Genomic DNA, 19,466 nt, shown 5'->3' with positions numbered 1-19,466 from the left:
TACTGTACTTAGCCGACTTGTCCAGTTCCCTTGACAAGGCACTGACCCAGTTTGACCGTTTTGCGGGCTTCTCTGGAGTCCGCATCAATTGGGACAAATCTGAACTCTTCTCACTCCATCCCTCCCCTACTAGCTCTAACTCTCGATCGCAGCTTAAATGGGTAGGGGAAATTAAATATCTGGGAGTCAGGGTCACTGCGGTGTTGGACGATTTCGTAGCGCGAAACCTTCAACCTCTGATGAGACAGGTCACCACTAAACTTGCGGCGTGGCGCTCGCTCCCTTTGACACCGGTGGGTAGGTTTAACCTCCTGAAGATGGTACTCCTGCCCAAATTTTTGTACTTTTTTCGGAATACCCCAATCCACCTTTCGAGGGAATTTTTCAAGAAGCTGGAGAGTCAGCTGGGGGCTTTTGTTTGGGCGGGTAAGACCCCTAGGATAGCTAAGAAAACATTGTACCTACCCCTCTCGGGAGGTGGCCTGTCGCTCCCAAACTTTCAGCTGTATTACTGGGCGGCAGTTTTGGTTACGGTCAGGTGGTAGTTTGCCCAGCCCAAGCAGAACCCGGCGGTCACGCTGGAGGCTGCTGTTCTGGGCTCGTACGCCGCTCTGAGCAACCTAGCATTCCGGGGTTGCCGGGCGGCCCCTTCGGTCACGGTTCCCATGCAAACCACCATCAGAGCCTGGAAGGACGCTAGGGGAATATACGCAAAACCCTCCCATGTCTCCCCTCATATGCCTCTCTGGGGTAATCCCCTCCTGCCCCACTTCCACTCTCTTCCCGACCCCTCGGTGTGGGCTAGTAAGGGGATAACAACTCTTAAACATATTGTTTCCGACGGCACTCTCATGACTTTTCAGGAGCTAAGAAACCGGTACTCGATTCCGCCGCAGTGGACATTCCGGTACTGGCAGCTTAGACACGCATACGGAGCCCAATTCCCGGACAGACTCACACTCCAATCGGACTCGGTCGAGCGACTCTTGACTTCACATACTATGGGGCGCCCGCTATCTACCCTTTATCTTTATCTGACGGTAGCGTATGACACTGGGTCGACCCGCACACTTGAAAAATGGAAGGCTGATATACCTGACCTGGATGACGAAAAGTGGGAGGAATGTGTCTCCGTGTTCATCCCGTCACTTATAGCAGCTAGAGACAGGTTCATCCAGATCAAATTTCTACACAGGGCCTACTACACCCCTCAAAGGTTGGCTCGTATCTTCCCCCAGCGGGACCCCCTCTGCCCACGCTGTGGGATCCAGGAGGGCTCGTTTTGGCACATGGTGTGGTCCTGCCCCAGGATCCAGCCCTACTGGAGCCGGGTGGCCGAGGTCCTGAGCGCGGTGTCTGGGCTGCAGATCCCGGTGGAGCCCCTAGTTCTCCTCCTGAGCCATTTGGAGGAGGTGCAGGGGGACAGGTACTCCAAGCTGTTTCTTAATTTCTCCCTCTTCTATGCCAGGAGGGAAATCCTCCTCAAGTGGAAGGCGGCAGATCCGCCTACGGTGGACTCTTGGACCCTGTCTATCAATAAAGTGCTCCCGCTGTACAGGATCACGTATGAGAGTAGACAGTGCCCGGCGAAGTTTGACAAGGTGTGGTCCGGGTGGATTGATGCCAGGGGCTAGAGGTGGTTTCAGGTTCGGCTGCTGAATTATTCCTGTATAATAAAAGCTGCTCCTTATTGCCTTGGCCCCACCCTCTGATGTTTCCTGGTGGGATGTGTGATGTCACCATGCTATCTGCTAGAGGTGGGAGCTCCACATCCAGCAAGAATGGGCTCTTGCGGTAGGCTGGATTCCATTCTCACAAGACTTTGAGCTTCCCGCTATGTCTGGAGGCACCGTGAAGTCACCTGCGTCTCCAGGAGCCATCAGAGACCGGGGCCAAGGAAACTTTTCTTTTTGGAGGTGTCTGGATGGGTTTTGTGACAGTACCAGTCCCATTTAGACTCGGTTCTTGTTTCCCTGAACCAGCCAAAGTATCTTATGTTGTGTGCTTTTACCTATTTCCGGGTATATTTGAGAAGCGGATCTTCCATTTTCCATGGAAGGTCCTCTTTAAGTAACAGACTCAATTCTGTTGATGTGGAAATAAGAATTGTTATAATGAACAGAAATTCCAGAAATGACTCATAGCGATTTATCTTCTATTTTCAGGGTTCTCAGGCCTCCCGCGCCGAGGAGGACAAAGGTAAGAAATCATTTGTTGGACGTTCAGAGGAATATTGGTCCTATAGGTCAGGGGTCTCCAAACTTTTCAAACAAAGGGCCAGTTTATTGGACTTTAGGAGGGCCTTCTTTTCAGTTGGTCTTCCACAATTAGAAGGAACAATGGCTCTTCTCTGAGGTCACCAACACTCATCCTGTCCTGGTGATTGAGCTCAGAAACTTAACAAAGAACCACAATCTCTGCCGATAGCTTTCAGAACGTTCTTTAAGTCATTTTGTTCATCGTGATGTAGAATAAAATAATCACTCTAAAGACTTTCCTCAGGAATATGTTTTGATGTGTTACAGCCGCACCAGATGATGAAGTCTCCCCGTCCTCTCTGGTTCTCATCGAGAACGTCAAGGACAGCGATGCTCCTGAGATGTTAAACCTCCTGGTGGAGAATATCAGTGAGAAGGTCCCGGACACGGACTTCTATGTGGAGATCATTCCGGAGATCCATTCTGCTGTTGTCACCTTCACATGTGATATCGGTGAGTCCAATCTTTGTGATTTGTAATGGATTTACATACCGAGCCGTGTGAGGCTCGTAGTTTCTAATTAAGGCCTACAAGCTTCATCATGTACTACCAGCTAATGACCCTTATAAAAAAATGTTTGTCATATGCCCAGTAAATGGGGAACAGCTAGAGAGCGGTGCTTGTGGGTAGGTGCACCATGGTGTGGCTGCAGTAATGACACAAAGTCCAAACTTGTATTGAAGAGAATGCTCAACTTGCAAACAGCCCAGCAGGGGGGGAATGCCACACAGGGAGTCACTCACAGTTCTGTGCAGTACGGCAATGCAATGGGTAGAGATGGACCAACGGCGTTTGTCTCAGAGGGTGGAATGCAGTCTGGCCTGTCATAGTGGGGAGGCTTCCGATGAAGGTTGGTATGTCCCTAGCCTGTCCCTACTTGTCCGGAACCTCTCCCTGCCACTAATCACTTTCTATAACAGACAGGTGCTCTTTCCCTATTCTAGCCACTTTGCAAATGTACATCAAAATCTGGGGGTGGGTTCTGCTGACCCAAGATGGCCACCAGAGGTCATCTGTGAAGCCAACCGGAACGCTTTGCCAGGGGACCAGGAAACTGTAGAGAAACCAGGTTTCTCCGGATTTTCCTCTTCAGCTCCAGTACCACTCCGGTCGAGCACCACTTACTTTGGACTGTACCTGCCTACACTCCTCCCCCCTTAAGGTTGACCGATGCTGTCCTCGGCATCGCAACACAGTAAAAACAACAACAACAGTGCAACAGGAGCATGGTTAAGACAGAACAACAAAAACAAGTTCAAACAACAGAAATCTCACAGGAAGTTGCCTGCGGTTGGTCCGCAAAGGGTGGTGGCTTTCAGCAGAGTCACTTGGTATTGACTCATCTTCAGGTTGTGATTCGGGGGCTGCAGGTGGCAAGGGGTCGCATACGTTCCCCGCTCTTTCACCTGGGCCCAAGTCTATGTCTTCAGATTCATCAGCACAGTCTGTTGTATTGAATGGAGTTGCCAGGTTTCCCACATTTTAGGCACCAGAGCTGAAAGGACTCAATGGGAGCCAAAGGCTTGAGGATGAGCAGAGGCAGGAACCATTCAGCAGGGGGGCCTCCTGCTTTGGTGGAAAGTCTACAGAGTCTAATACCTACTGGTCATCTGTAGACTTTTTGGAGAAGTCACTGCTTAGCACGCATAGTCTCAACATGTTATGATGAAGTTGCCTTTTCAGGGGGTTGGGCCCCTTGGAGACCAAATCGTACACTGGGGTAGGTGGGAAAGGCTGCCCCTCCACTTGATACGGTGTACTCCCACTTGGGCTCTAATTTGTTTCATGGCGCTTTTGGTATTTTTTACCAGAACCCGGTCCCCCCGGTTGCAGTAGTAGCTCCTCCAGCACAGGGTCGGGTGTCATTTCCCAGTGTTTGTTCGACACTAGCTGCTTTGCACTTTGCAGCTGCTCCCAATGTTCCTGCACCCAAGAACTGGGGGTCCACTGCAGAAGATGTTTTGGGGATTCTAACAGGAGGTCCACGGCATTTGGCCATACTGTCTGAACTTTAAGAAATGTGGGGGACCACAAGTTGGAGGATGTCCCGCTGTTTGGTAGGCATGTGCGCTTGGCAGTATAGCACTTTGTCCCACATCTCAAGCTGATTCTGCTACCTTAGAATTGCCCGAGCAATGGGGGACAACTTCTGGCACTCCTGGGAAGTAGGCATGTATTGAAGGGACAGGAAGCACTGCACCTACATCAGGTCTTGGACTTTTTATTGAAACAACAAACCGTAGAGCCCACATCCTCCCTAGAGCGCTCCACCCTAAATCTGGACAGAGCATCTGCATGGTTATTGAGCTTTTCTGGCCAGTAGTGAATCTTAAGCTTGAACTGCGCCAGGCATGTGTCCCACCTGTTTTCCAGTGCTCCCAACTTTGCCATGTCCAGTTGGGCAAGGGGGTTTGTAGTCAGTGAAGACTTCTATGTCGGCCCCCGTGAGGAATTGCATTATTTTTTCAGTGATAGTTCAGACCGGGCGAGCAACTCGAGTTTAAAGGAGCTGAAGTTATGGGGATTTCTTTTCAATGGGTCACAGGCTGTGACTGGTGTAAGCAATTACCCTCTCCTGGCCATCCTGCATTTGAGCCAGGGTGGGACCCCAGACCTTGGAAACTTCCATCCATGATATTACAGTTCCGTGCAGTGTGGAGATGTAGCGGGTAAAGATGGACCAACAATGTTTGTCTCAGAGGGTGGAATGTGGCCTGGCCAGTCTGGTCACAATGGGGAGGCTTCCGATGAAGGGTGGCATGTCTCTAGCCTGTCCCTACTCGTTCGGAACCTCTACCTGCTGTTAATTACTTTCCCTAAAAGATGGGTGCTCTTTCCTTACTTTAGCCACTTTGCAAATGCACACCAAAACCTGGGGGCAAGGACTTTTAAAGACTCTGCTGACCCAAGATGGCCACCAGAGGTCACCTGATTGCAGCGTAGCTAACCAAAACACTGCTTAAGGGGACCAGGAAACCATAGAGAAACCAGGATTCTTCGGACTTCCCTTCCGGCTGCAGCACCGCTCCGGTCAAGCACCACCTACAGTGGAGAAAACAGACTGCACCTGCCTACATGCTGGGATCAGGGAACACACTGGCTCCATGTTCACCAAGTTCACTCACAAGCCATGCAGGCAGGCTGTGAATTGCTTAGTCAGTAAAGTTTTCACACAGTCGTACTTACATTTATAGGTAAAGTTGACCCAGGGAAAATCCGATTGCCTCTCGGGGGATCAGGAAGGAGGCTTTTCCCCTGATGTAGCAAATTGGATTGTGCTCTTCTGGGTTTTTTTACCTTCCTCTGGATCAACTGTGGGTATAAAATTGGGTATATGGGATTGTATGATATTATTATTATTTTTATTTTTTTTATGGTTGAACTGGATAGACTTGTGTCTTTTTTCAACCTGACTAACTATGTAACTATGTAATTATGTACTTATGGTATTAAAATTGGGAAAATGTTCCTGTTTTTTTTCTTCCAGATATTCCGAGATTCATTAAAACTTTCTCCAGCAACCTCAGAGTAGCTTACAACAAGCTGACAGCAAAGCCCCTGGAAGAATCCCGAAGTGTCCGGGTGGAGAATGTCCCGGAGAAAACATCTGAGATGTATCTGGCAGCTTTCTTTGAGAACCCAAAACAGGGAGGAGGAAGAGTAGAAGATATTGTGATGGTACCTGAGGAAAGAGCCGCACTGATCACATTTCAGGACACGGCAGGTGAGTTCACAGAGTGGCTATAGAGGGATCTTAATACAGTATATATGTGAAACCTGACGGGTAGTAAGTGCAAGGACCCCAGGAAAGGGGTAATATGATCACTTGCACCTGATCTAGTCAGGATTCTGGCTGCAGAATTTTGGACATATTCGATTAATAGTGGATTTAGGTACACCAGTGAGTAAAACATTGCAGTAGTCAAGTCGGGAGAAGACGAATGTATGGATCAGCTTTTCAGCTCCAGTGTATGATAGCATAGGACGCAGCCCAGCAATGTTTCTCAAATGGAAAAAAGATGTTCTGGCAACATTTTGTACATGTAGATCAAAGGTTAAACAAGCATCAAATATCACCCCTAGATTTTTCAATGTAGACTGAAGCTCCAGTATAGTGCCATCTATAGATAGGATATCGGGACTGGGCTTACAAAACTGATTGGGGGTTCCAATAAGCATGACTTCAGTCTTATCACCAGTTAATTGAAGTACATTTTGGGCCATCCGTGTTTTTATATCATGATAATTGAGCCCATGTGATCTAAGCAGTTGGCCAAGTGGAAACATGTAGATGCTAAAAAGTAAGTGTCCCCAGATTAAGCCCTGGGGGACACCGAACTTGGCTGGACCGACTTCAGACTGGAATTCCCCAAGAGAAAAAAAGTGACAGCAATCAGTAAGATATGACTTAGTCCATTTCAGAGCCAATTCTAAAACTCCAAATATGGTTTCAAGGCAAGAGAGTAAAATAATTGTGGATTACCATATCAAAAGCAGCACTAAGATCCAGTAGAATAAGAATAGTTAGTGAGCCAGAACCAGAAGCTAACAGAAGGTCATTAGTGACTTTGACCAAGACGGGTTCTGTGCTGTGCAGTTGCCAAAAACCAGACTGGTGGGATTCAAATAGGTTATTTAAAGTCAGGTGATTATGTAACTGAGATATCAGAGCCGCTTAAGGATCTGGGTAAGGAAGAGTAAGTTAGACATGGGGTGAAAATTGTTTAAATTATCCAAAGCCATGTTGGGGTTTTTTGGCACCTGGTGATGGCGGCAGTTTTGAGGATTGTTGGTACAAAACCAGTCATTTATGATATTGAGAATAATGGGGAATAGAGAACAAAAACAGGACTTTATTAAATGGGTGAAATTAATGATTGTTGGTCAACAACTTGAAAAAAGTAAATGTGAGTATTAAGTGAAGCATCACTGTGAACCATCTACTTGTTTCCTTCTCTTCCAGATGTCAAAAGAGTTTTGAAGAAGGATCACGTGTTTTCCAAGAAAAATATATCTGTGTACCCTTACTACCCAATTTTGGGTATAGCACTGTATGGAAAGGACAGACCTTGCATAGAAATACCGAAGCCTATAGAATTTAATATCAGTCCATACATATTGGAACATATCTGTAATAATGAAGGACTAAAGAACGACATAGATGTGAAGATGAAGGATAAACACTGTGAGATCAAATGGCCAGATCTAGACTGCCAGAATCCTGTCCTTCAACTCGTCTTCCCTCCCACATTGTCCACCAATCTCAGGTCTGTGACAAAGATTGTACCAAAATGGAAGGAAGAGGTTTATAGTGAATTCTCACTTTTCATATCAAAGTTCACAGTAATAGAGTATAAAATGGATGAGTCGGTCTGGGAAACTATTAGAGAACATGTCAGCAGCTCTACCTATGATGGCGTAGTCATCAGACCGGATTTTGGTTTAGAGAAAGTTTTCTTGGCTGGATTGTCTAAGAATGTTACAAAGATCGACCCAACATTCAGACAACTGATAGAGGAAACCACCAAACAGGTGGAAAGAAAGAAACAAACCAAGACTGAGACCTTATCTATGTCTCCAGCCCTCTATCAGATTATGTGTAACAGCGGTCTGAAGAAGAAGATCCTGGACCAGGTTCCAGAGCTGAAGATGGACTATGATGTGCCAAGAAAGACTATCTATCTATCAGGACTGAGAGATGAAGTGCTCACCGCCAAATGTGAAATACTCGACATCAAACAACAAATGAAAAGTAAACCCATCCAGATAAATCCGCACCTCGTCCAGTTCCTGGTATCCACCGATAATGAGGAGATTTCTTCTCTGCTCTTTGTACGTCACAACATCAACGCAATGCTGGAAATTGAAGATGGCGTTGTTAAACTGATGGCTCATTCAAAAGAAGACTTGACAGCAGCAGAAAACCAAATCAAAGAAAATCTGGATCACAGACAGCTTTTAGTGGAAGACAAAAGTCTTCTGAAATCTCCTGAGTGGCGAAAGTCTCCAGTCACATCTACTTCAGTTATTTAATGAAGAAAAAATCACAGTCCTGATACAAGAATCTTCTGGAACGGAGGACAACGTGGTCATCTCCGGCCTGACTTCAAATGTTATAACGTGTTACCAACAAGTCAGCGACTTTCTGGAGAAGAACTCTACTATAGAGACCAAAATTCCAGTTCAACCTTCAGCAAAGATGACGTTCATCTGGAAGGAAAGGAGGGAGATGTTGGAAAAGATAAAGAAAAATGTAAATGTAACAAAGAATCGTGACAGCATCTCCCTGTCGGGACCACGGGTGAAGGTTCAAGAAGAAGTAAATGTCATTAAGGACATTCTGCACTCACTTCACAGTGATATTCTGCGTATTGAGAAACCGGGAGCAAAAAAGTTTTGTAAGATCAATGAAGAAGGGCATGCTACAATCGCATGGACAAATTACCATTGTGTGATACGCTTAGAGGAGGCTGGTGTAGAAGATAATTTATTTAGTAAACCCAGATTCCAAATAACTCTTTCGAATGGAATGACCCTCTCTGTATATAAAGATGACCTGTGCCGTCACAATGTAGATGTCATTATTAATGCAGCCAATGAAGATCTGAAACATGGAGGGGGTTTGGCAAAAGCTATTCTGGATGCAGCAGGACGTAAAGTCCAAGATGACTGCGATCGGATTATCAGGAAAGATGGTCGATTGTCCACTGGAGATTCAGTAATTACTGACGCAGGGAAATTGCAGTGCAAACAAATAATACATACAGTGGGTCCCCGATGGGGGGCAACTTCACCCTCCACATGTGAACGGCTTCTACGGAGGGCGATTACCACCAGTTTACAGCTGGCCTCCGAGAAGAGTCACAGCTCAATAGCAATTCCAGCTGTCAGTTCTGGTATTTTTGGTTTTCCCCTAAAATTATGCATTGAAAACATAGTTGAAGCCATACGGGACTATGCTGAGATGGCGGAACAACAGAGCACTTTACAGAGAATCCATCTTGTGGACATGAATGATGAAACTGTCAACATTTTCTCTGAGGTTACAAAGGCCAAATTTGGTAACCAAATGAGCGATGTGCCTTCTAAAGCAATGGCACCCCAGCCGGTCACAAGAGTGGCACAGAGCCCACCAGTGCCAGTGAATAGAGGTAATGACAACACAGTGAGGACCAAGGAAGGACTGAAGATCAAGCTGCGTCTGAAGAACATTGAGGACTGCTCGGTATGTAGATTATCTAGCATTTTCCTGCTAAAGTGCCACTCCACCAAAGACTTTTATGATTTAAATCGAGGTAGGAAGGGTTAGAACCTCTTTGAGTCTTTCGTCCAAGTTTGATAGTACGTAGTTGGGGAGAATCTGAGAAACAGAGACACAGATAGCAATAAAACATAAGAGTGGTTCTCACTCTTTCCAAATCTGTCTGTGTCTTCTTTTGGAGATTTTCTCCAAACTGGACATCAAGAGGATCTCTACGGCTGGACCCAGACAGCAGAGGAAACCGGACAGAAATGTTACCATATCACTACTTTAGGGAAAAGTAAACTGCTGCTGCTACATGCCGTATATTAGCATTTCTCAACCAGGATTCAGTGGATCCCTAGGGTTCTTCTGAAAGCTACTAAGGGCTCTTTGACCGGTGAGCAGTTTCTGCCTTTCCAATAAGTAAACACTGACACCAATGATCTTTTTAGCTATCTGAAAGGGGAGGGGGAGGCTTCTTTCTAATGGCTACCAATGTAAGTGTCACGAGGGCCACGAACCTGAGGTGAGACCGAACTAGTTGGGAGGCCTCCCTTGCACCTCGGGTCCTTGAAGCCTCTGGAGATTGAGACAGAGACTTGGTGGACACCGAATGGCACGGGTGCCAGGGGTGCGGAGCACCTTGCAAGCTTTTTGCAGCGTACACACAATCGGAATTTCCGACAACAAAACCGTGGATTTTTCTCCAACGGATGTTGGCTCAAACTTGTCTTGCATACACACAGTCGCACAAATGTTGCTCGGAAATTCCGATCGCCAAGAACGCGGTGACGTACAACACTACAACGAGCCGATGAAAATTAAGTTCAATGATTCCGAGCATGCGTAGGATTTTTGTGTGTCGGAATTTGATACACATGATCGGAATTTCCGACAAGAACTTTTGTTGTCGGGAAAAATTGAGAACCAGCTCTCAAACATTTGTTGTTGGAAATTTCGACAGCAAATGTCCGATGGAGCCTGCACACGGTCGGAATATCCGATCAAAAGCTCACATCAAACATTTGTTGTCGGAAATTCCGATCGTGTGTACGCGGCATTAGTCTGAGATCCGAGCCGAGGTCAAGTCCACTCTGGCAACGAAGTACAGAAGGGTTAATCAGAAGAAGAATGGTCGAGATCCAAGCCAGGGTCAGTTCCAATCTGGTAGCTGAGTACAAAAGGGACAAAGAAGTAGACTGGTCAAGGAACAAATCCGAGGTCAAATGGCAAGCAGCAATCAAGACTAGTCAAATACGTTTCCAGGTCACAACAAGTTCAGACGGATCACACACTAGCACAGGAACAAGGGGGAACTGAAGATAATCCAGAAATGTGGCAGTGTCTGGGCTGAGCTTATATAGGGAAGTTTGAGGTCACTTCCTGTGAGCCTCCTGGGAATTTTCCCGCCTTTTTTCCATCAGGTTGTGGTCACTTCCTGTGCGCCTCCTGGGTATTTTCCTGCCTTTTTTCCATCAGGTTGAGGTCACTTCCTGTGCGCCTCCTGGGTATTTTCCTGCCTTTTTTCCATCTGGTTGAGGAAACTTCCTGTGCACCTCCTGGGAATTTTCCCCGTCTTTTATCAATCGGGTTGAGGTCACTTTCTGTGTGCCTCCTGGGCATTTTCCTGCCTGCTTCCATCAGGTCTGCACAGGTTCTGGTTGGCGCACTGAGGCGTCTTTGCTGCATGCTCAGTTGGCACGGATTTCCTCTTGCGGCAACGCGCCGTTGGTGCATGCATAGTAAGCCCTAGACTCTTACAGTAAAGATGTAGATATAGAAATTATTAGCTGGAATTCCCTGGGACCTCACACTTTTTTCAAGCATTCATCCAAGGTTGAGAAGGCCTGATCTGGTATATCATACATGTGTACATTCATACCCTAATAAGGAAATATAACCATAGAAGGATGATAATGATCCCATAGCCATAAGTATTTCTAGTTTTTCATATTTGTGATTCTCTTTCTTTCCAGATATGGAGCAAATTAGAATTACAAAGATTTTTTACTGGATCTTTTTCAAATTCAAACCACTTGACTCTTAGGAATTTATATTTTAAACAAATAATAACTTGGTAATGTTTATCTTCTTTTTCCATGGCAGACGGATGTCATTGTGAACAGTGTAGGAGACGATCTGAACCTGAATGCTGGTGCCGTATCCAAAGCCTTGCTGAGTCGGGCCGGCTCTAATATGCAGCAACTCCTGAACGATGAAAGTCTCGGTACTCAGGGGGCGCCAGGATCCGTGTTCAGCACCGACGGCTGCAATCTCAACTGTCAAGAGGTTCTTCATGTTGTGACCCCTCAATGGGACAACGGACAAGGAACATCGAAAAAGGTACCTTCAGGCAGGACCACCTTAATGCAAGGGCACTCCTGAACACTGCCCAAGGGCCCCAGGTACATGGGGGCCCCATAATAATCTTGCATTACATCATACTTGCCAACTGTCCCAGATTTTCTGGGACAGTCACGCTTTTTACTACACTGTCCCGATATGGTCGTGTCCCGGGAAGCGTCCAAGATCTATACTGTGCCCTCCAGAACCCAGTGTTGTGCCTTCCGGAGCCCCCTTGTACTGTGCCCTTCTGCATTCCCCCCTGTACTGTGCCCTTCTGCATTCCCCCCCTGTGCTGTGCCCTTCTGCATCCCCCCTGTACTGTGCCCTTCTGCATCCCCCTGTACTGTGCCCTTCTGTATCCCCCCTGTACTGTGCCCCCCCTGTACTGTGCCCTTCTGCATTCCCCCTGTACTGTACCCTTCTGCATCCCCCCCTGTACTGTGCCCTTCTGCATTCCCCCTGTACTGTGTGCCCTTCTGCATCCCCCCCCCCAGTACTGTGCCCTTCTGCATTCCCCCTGTACTGTGCCCTTCTGCATTCCCCCCTGTACTGTGCCCTTCTGTATCCCCCCTGTACTGTGCCCTTCTGCGTTCCTCCCTGTGCTGTGCCCTTCTGCATTCCCCCCTGTACTGTGCCCTTCTGCATCCCCCCCTGTACTGTGCCCTTCTGTATCCCCCCTGTACTGTGCCCTTCTGCATTCCCCCTGTACTGTGCCCTTCTGTATCCCCCCTGTACTGTGCCCTTCTGCATTCCCCCTGTACTGTGCCCTTCTGCATTCCCCCCTGTACTGTGCCCTTCTGTATTCCCCCCCTGTACTGTGCCCTTCTGCATTCCTCCTGTACTGAGCCCTTCTGCATTCCCCTCTGTACTGTGCCCTTCTGCATTCCCCCCTGTACTGTGCCCTTCTGCATTCCCCCCCCCCCCCTGTACGGCAAGGGGTATAAGAAGAAGTCAAGCCACACTCCAGAGGGTCTAGCCCAGGAGTCTCAAAACTTTCTAAAGAAAGGGCCGGTTTACTGCCCTTCAGACTTTCTAAGGGCCGCATTGTGGCCAGTGGGAGTAGAAAATGCTTTGGCGTCCATGGGAGTAAACAATGCTTCATCATTCATATGAGTGGGATGACTAGTGCCAATCATTGGTGTCAGCAGGAGAAATTGTGCCCCATCATTAGCGTCTGTGGGAGGAATAGTGCCAGTTGTTGGTATCTGGGGAAGGAATAGTGACCCATCATTGGTGTCAATGGGAGGAATGTGCCCTATTGATAGTGTCAGTCTGAGGAATAGTGCCTTGTTTTGGGTAAGCAATAGTGCCCCAAGAGATAGATAAAGGCAAGCAAAGGGCCACATTTGGCCCCTGGGCTACAGTTTGGACACTACTGGTCTAGCCCTTTCTTACTATAGCCAGAAAAAATGTCTGGAGTTCCTCTTTGTTCTTTAAGAAGTACATTTTTAAATACTTCCCATGGGGCCACATAGACATACATTTCGGCCATTTTGGGTTGAGATGTCTTGCAGCGCTGGGGTCTTCAGTTTGAATGCCAACCAGGACCCTATTTGCATGGAGTGCACCCAAGATGGCGCTTTTTTTACACTTCAATCTCGGACTCTCTGTTTCAGATTCTACGCAAAATCATTAAAGACTGTTTGGCACTGGCAGAGCAGAACCAGTGGACGTCAATATCTTTCCCAGCGATTGGAACCGGCATTCTCGGATTTCCGAAGGATTTGGTGGCGTTTGTGATGTTCGATGAGATTTTCCAGTTTAGCTGCAAAAACAAAGTACAGAATCTTCAAGAAGTTCATTTGGTCCTTCACCCCAGTGACATGGACACCATCAAGGTAATGGAGATTATGGCCCGGATTCTTAAAGCACTTACGCCGACGTATCTTTATATACGCCGCGTAAGTGCACGGATGCGCTGTTGTATCTATGCGCCTGATTCTTAAAGCTAGATACGCCGTCGGAGCCTGGGCGCATATTTACGCTGGCCGCAAGGGGCGCTTCCATTGATTTACGCGTCGAAAATGCAAATGACCGAGATACGCCGATTCACGAACGGACTTGCGCCCGTCGCTGTAATCTACGCCATTTACGTAAGGCGTACGTCCGGCGTAAAGTTATTCCATCATATAGGAGGCGCAAGCCATGCAAAAGGTATGGATGACGGAACAGCTGTCGAATTTTACGTTGTTTACGTAGGACTACGTGAATAGGGCTGGGCGTAGCTTACCTCACGTCGTAGGCAGTGATTCGACGTATCTTATGGAGTATTTTAGACGTGATTCTGAGCATGCGCACTGGGATGCGTCCACGGTACGGCGCATGCACCGTTCGTTCGGACCATCATTTGCATGGGGTCACGGTTCATTTTAATAGATCACGCCCACTACCTTCCTACTTTGAATTTGGCGAGCTTACGCCGGCCAATTTACGTTACGCCGGCGCAACAAAGGGAGCAAGTGCTTTGTGAATACTGGTCTTGCCTCTCTATGTTACGTCGGCGTAGCGCATATGAGATGCGCTACGCCGCTCTAAAGATGCGCCGATCTGCGTGAATCCGGACCCTCATGTTTGTAGTAATACTCTAATGCCGTGTACACATGGTCGGAATTTCCGACGGACTTTAGAGATGGAGAGCAGGTTCTCTATTTTTCCGTCGGAATTTTGCCCGGTCAAGAGCCGTGGTTCTCAACCTTCCTAGTGCCGTGACCCCTTGATAAAATTTCCCAAGTTGTGTGGACCCCCTAACAGGGGAACTGGACCTTGTGGCTCTGTGGTGTCTCCTTCAAACTGTTACGTTCCATGCAGGTGTAGGTATCAAGGGACAAAGTGATTCGCAGTGCAGAGCCTCAAGCGGTGAAACAGTTACTCTGGGTGTACGGCTCACTTCTAAGATGAGGTGCTGCCTTAACTTTGAGTTCACATGAGCGCGGTGCCGCCTCGGGCCTTAGTGAGTGCGTACACCAAGGGGAAAAAAAGAGAGTAAGGGCACTGTGTGCACCGTTTAAAAGGGGGGCCCCACCCACAACCACACTTCCAAAGTAACATTAGATGTATCTCATATACTCTGGCCCAGATTCAAGAAGCACTTGCGCCCGCGCAACCATAGTTGCGCGGCGCAAGTGCTTACTTGCTCCGGTGTAACGAGTGCTCCTGATTCAGGAACCTCGTTACACCGAATGCAGCCTAGGATGTGACAAACATAAGCCTCCTTATGCCTTCACATCCCAGGCTGCATTCTTGCGTTGGCCGCTAGGGGGCGCGGCCTTTGTGATCGGCGTGTAGTATGCAAATTGCATACTACCACCGATTCACAAGAGTTGCGCGGGCCCTGCGTACGCAAGGTACGGAGTTTCCGTACGGCGCCTTTAGCATAAGGTTGCTCCTGCTAATAGCAGGCGCAGCCAATGCTAAAGTATAGCTGCGCCTCCCGCTCGCGACGTTTAAATTTCACGTCGTTTACGTAAGTAAACCGTGAATGGCGCTGGACGCCATTCACGTTCACTTACAAGCAAATGACGTCCTTGCGACGTCATTTGCCGCAATGCACGTCGGGAAAGTTTCCCGACGGAGCATTCCCGACGGAGCATGCGCTGTTCGCTCGGCGCGGGAGCGCGCCTAATTTAAATGATTCCCGCCCCCGGCGGGATCATTTACATTAGGCAGCCTTGCGCCCGGCTGCTTAGCATATTGCCCGCGCAATTTACGGAGCAACTGCTCCGTGAATCGCGGGCAAAGCGCAATATTTGCGTGGGCGCAGAGAAAAAAATTTGCTCTTTGCCCACGCAAATATTGCGCGATTCTACTTGAATCTGGGCCTCTGTGTTTTTCTTGCTGTATAATGGACATTTTCCTGTGTTATGTATTTTTAGGCATTCACAAGTCAACTAGAAAACTGTACGGATGCTGCCGCTAGCGGGGCCACCAACCGACAATCAGCTGGGACGGGATCAAGTATGTTTATGTAATATGAATCTATGTCTGCTATAGGGAGTTTATTTCCCAAAACAATTCTACATATTTTATAACATACAAAGGAAGTTTCATATCAGATTCTAATTTGATATACAGTGGAACCTCGGATTACGAGTATAATTAGTTCCAGGAGAATGCTTGTAATCCAAAGCACTCGCATATCAAAGAGAGTTTCCCCATAGAAGTCAATGGAAACTAAGATAATTTGTTCCAGATTGACTTCTATGGCATGCAATACCGCATGTGGCCAGAGGTGGGGGGAATACTTGGAGAGCGTTCGGCTGCACTCGGAAACACTTGGGAACAGAGTATTTCCAATTGTTTCCGAGTATTTCTGAACGGCTCAGAGTGTCACCGGCGCCCCCGCCCCTTTCCAAAACCCAAATGCGGTACTGCACACCGCAGGGGCTTGAATCCTGCTAATTTTGCAAAACAACACTCCCAAACCTAGTCAGGATTTAAAAAAATAATTGCTCATATTGCGAAACGCTCTTTAACCACGTTACTCGCAATTCGAGGATCCACTGTATACTGTATGACAAAAAGCTGTTGTTTTCAATGACTTTTATCTGTATTGCCGGGGACCCGACAATTCATGAATAGCCATGAGTAGTTTTAAATGACTCTTTTTCCTTTAGAAATTTCATTTTTTGCAGGGACAGTTCTAAACATGGGAAACAAGCGCTACTTTACAGGCATACTATAGACACCCCCCCTAGGTACGAAATTTAAAGGAATATTTCACTTTTATTGTTTCACTTTAAGCATTATTAAATTCACTGCTCCTGTTTTAAAAACTTTTTTTGCATTGGTACATGTCCCCTGGGGCAGGACCGGGTCCCCAAACACTCCCCTGGGGCAGGACCCGGGTTTCCAGACCCTTTTTATGACAATAACTTGCATATTAGCCTTTAAAATTAGCACTTTTGATTTTTCATGTTCGTGTCCCATAGACTTTAACGGTGTTCGCATGTTCGAACACATTTTTTGCCTGTTCGCATGTTCTGCTGCGAACCGAACCGGGGGGTGTTCATCACATCCCTAATGACAATAGAAGAAAGGAAATTGGGTATGGGTGGAAGAGGTGATGACAGAGGAGAGGAAAGTGGGGATGAAGGCTGAATGGATGGAAACGGAGGACAGTGACAAAGAGAAGGAGAGTGGGGTTGGAAGAAAGAAGAGGAGGGTGATGACAGAGGTGGGAACAATGGGGGTGGATGGAAGAGAGGAGGGTGAAAATATTATACAGGATGATCCATGATCACGGTGTGTCTCTGATTCTGGAGATTTCCGCAGTGATCATCAGTGGTGGAAAGTGGAAACTTACTTTTTTTATCGTCTATTCTGCTTATTATCACCCCTGTCCTTTCTGTCTTGCAGCGTTCTTTGGGACGGTGACTGACCCGTCACTCGGGGTTCATGAAATGAAGATCGGATCTGTCACTTATCAAGTAAAGACCGGCGATATCACCAAAGAGAAGACCGATGTCATTGTAAATTCTTCCAACAAAGACTTCACTCTGTGCACAGGTAATTCATTCTGACCCCCAAAATCCAAATATCAGATGATACACTGATCAGCTATAAGTTTATGACTATCCACCGAATATTCAGTAGGTCCCCCTTTTGCCGTCAAAACAGCCCTGACCCCTTGAGGTATGGACACCAATAGACCTCTGAAGGAATGTTGTGGTATCTGGCACCAAACTGTCAATAGCAGATCCTTTTTAAGTCCTGTACATTGTAAAGTGGGTCCTCCACCCCACTGTCCTCTGTGGGGTCACCCTCAGAGTCCTAATTTTCTACTGGAAACTCCAAAGCCTCAGGTGGCGGGGGGGTCAACAGTGTCGGCAGCATCCCCTGCATCTGGGCTAGGGGCTGAGTTCTCTGTAGAGTCCATGGACTCATCGGGGCTGGCAGCCTGTTGTGAGGCCCCTGGACTGTCCACAGGCACATAACTGAGGCTAGCCACTACATAATTCATGGGGATGGAGGGGTGGCAGATACCACTCAAAGGGGACTTCTTGCATTGGGGGAAAATCTATGGAGCTCCGGTCCTCTCAGTCTCCGGCAGCCTTGGCAAAGCAATCCCCACTTAAGACACATTGCCTCATAAGGTTGTGGTGGAGCCACTTTTTGGTGTCATCTCTTCTCAGGTAAGTGAAAGGAGGTGATCGGGTGTGGAGGGGATCCCAGAGAAAAGTGAGGACATGACTGAAGAAGGAGGCGGGGGGGGGGGGCTTATGTGTGGTTGTATCTGGAAACTGGCAAGGGGATGTATAGAGACATCAGATTGTGAAGGGCTTTGTAGGAGTTATAGATGGAAAGACTTGAAGATGAAGGAATAGGAATTTTGGAGGGCTCATCTCTCTGTGGAGTTGACATTATGCCCAATTCATGAAGCTAACACACCAAAAAACAATTTTCAATTGAGTCCAATAAGATTTGAAAATGACGGTCACTTGGATAAATAAGGACACGTAACCTTGTGTTGAAGCTCTGTGAATTCAGCCTCATTGTGTTTTATATTTCTATTTGTAGGAGTTTCTAAAGCGATTCTGGATGCGGCCGGACCGTCTGTTGTATCATCTGCTGCAGCTCTGGGTAAGGCTCTACTCTGGACCACCATTGTTTTCATTTTTTGCTTTTGCACATATACAAAAATAGACAGGGGGGGGGGGGGGGGTGCAGCTGTGCATGGTAGCCAATCAGCTTCTAAGGCCCCTTTGTCTGGGTTCACACTGAGTTGAGTTGAGTGGCATCTTGATATAGCGCGGCCATCTACCCCGTAGGATTCCGACACGCTTCTTGGCAAGACTCTCTTGCCGCCCGATGAGCATGCGCTCGTCACATTCGATGCCATCACCGCCATCTTGCTGCACCCTACCTATGCCTAGGAAGCTACCGCGCATGCGTCAAAGTCATTTCAAACATGCGCAGGTTTCCACGGCGACAGGTAAGTATACACACTCTAGGGTTTCTCTGCAGGAAAACTGCCGTGTTCTCTATTTTTCGCGTCCAGATTCTGGGCAGTTTTCTTGTCGAGAGACTTGAAAGCCTTGTTCACACGCTCGGTTTACTCGGCAAGGAAGCTCTGCCAGCAGTTTTCTTGCTGGTTCTTGCCGAGTAAACCGAGCGAGTAAAACCTGAAAGCTGACTGGTTTCTAAGCAGAGCTGCACCAGATTTTGCACTCTCCAGTTTTAGTAAATCTCCCCCTCGGCATCAACAGAATGTGGCAGATGTAGGGAAGATATAGAGGGAAATGGTCTTCATGTATTGGGGTTATTACAGCTGATAGACGCTCCCCATGTGCCAGTAAAAGCCATGCCGCCTACATTGGGACCAGATTGGTGAGGCCACATTCTGCCTACATTGGGACCAGATGGGTGAGGCCACATTCCGCCTACATTGGGACCAGATGGGTGAGGCCACATTCCGCCTCCATTGGGACTAGATGGGTGAGGCCACATTCCGCCTCCATTGGGACCAGATGGGTGAGGCCACATTCCGCCTCCATTGGGACCAGATGGGTGAGGCCACATTCCGCCTACATTGGGACCAGATGGGTGAGGACACATTCCGCCTACATTGGGACCAGATGGCTGAGGCCACATTCCGCCTACATTGGGACCAGATGGGTGAG

At 47.7% G+C, this 19,466-nt stretch overlaps 2 protein-coding genes across 2 annotated transcripts in view; both read left to right on the top strand.

Annotated features, from left to right (window-relative positions):
* Window positions 1–19,466, top strand: part of LOC120944301 (protein mono-ADP-ribosyltransferase PARP14-like) — a 575,277-nt gene that overhangs the window by 75,132 nt on the left and 480,679 nt on the right. The gene's annotated exons all lie outside the window — the stretch shown is intronic.
* LOC120944303 (protein mono-ADP-ribosyltransferase PARP14-like) overlaps window positions 1–19,466 on the top strand; it is a 49,995-nt gene that overhangs the window by 11,129 nt on the left and 19,400 nt on the right. Inside the window, 10 exon segments of the mRNA XM_040358336.1 lie at window positions 2,166–2,199; window positions 2,526–2,711; window positions 5,746–5,982; window positions 7,222–8,255; window positions 8,257–9,483; window positions 11,608–11,844; window positions 13,464–13,685; window positions 15,720–15,801; window positions 17,203–17,352; window positions 18,364–18,426. Coding sequence (XP_040214270.1) covers window positions 2,166–2,199; window positions 2,526–2,711; window positions 5,746–5,982; window positions 7,222–8,255; window positions 8,257–9,483; window positions 11,608–11,844; window positions 13,464–13,685; window positions 15,720–15,801; window positions 17,203–17,352; window positions 18,364–18,426 — 3,472 coding nt within the window.

This window comes from Rana temporaria, chromosome 6 (genome assembly GCF_905171775.1).
Source record: "Rana temporaria chromosome 6, aRanTem1.1, whole genome shotgun sequence".
NCBI classification, from domain to species: domain Eukaryota; kingdom Metazoa; phylum Chordata; class Amphibia; order Anura; family Ranidae; genus Rana; species Rana temporaria.
The sequence above is the reverse complement of the archived record's forward strand: the minus strand, read 5'-3'. Positions and strand labels throughout refer to the sequence as shown.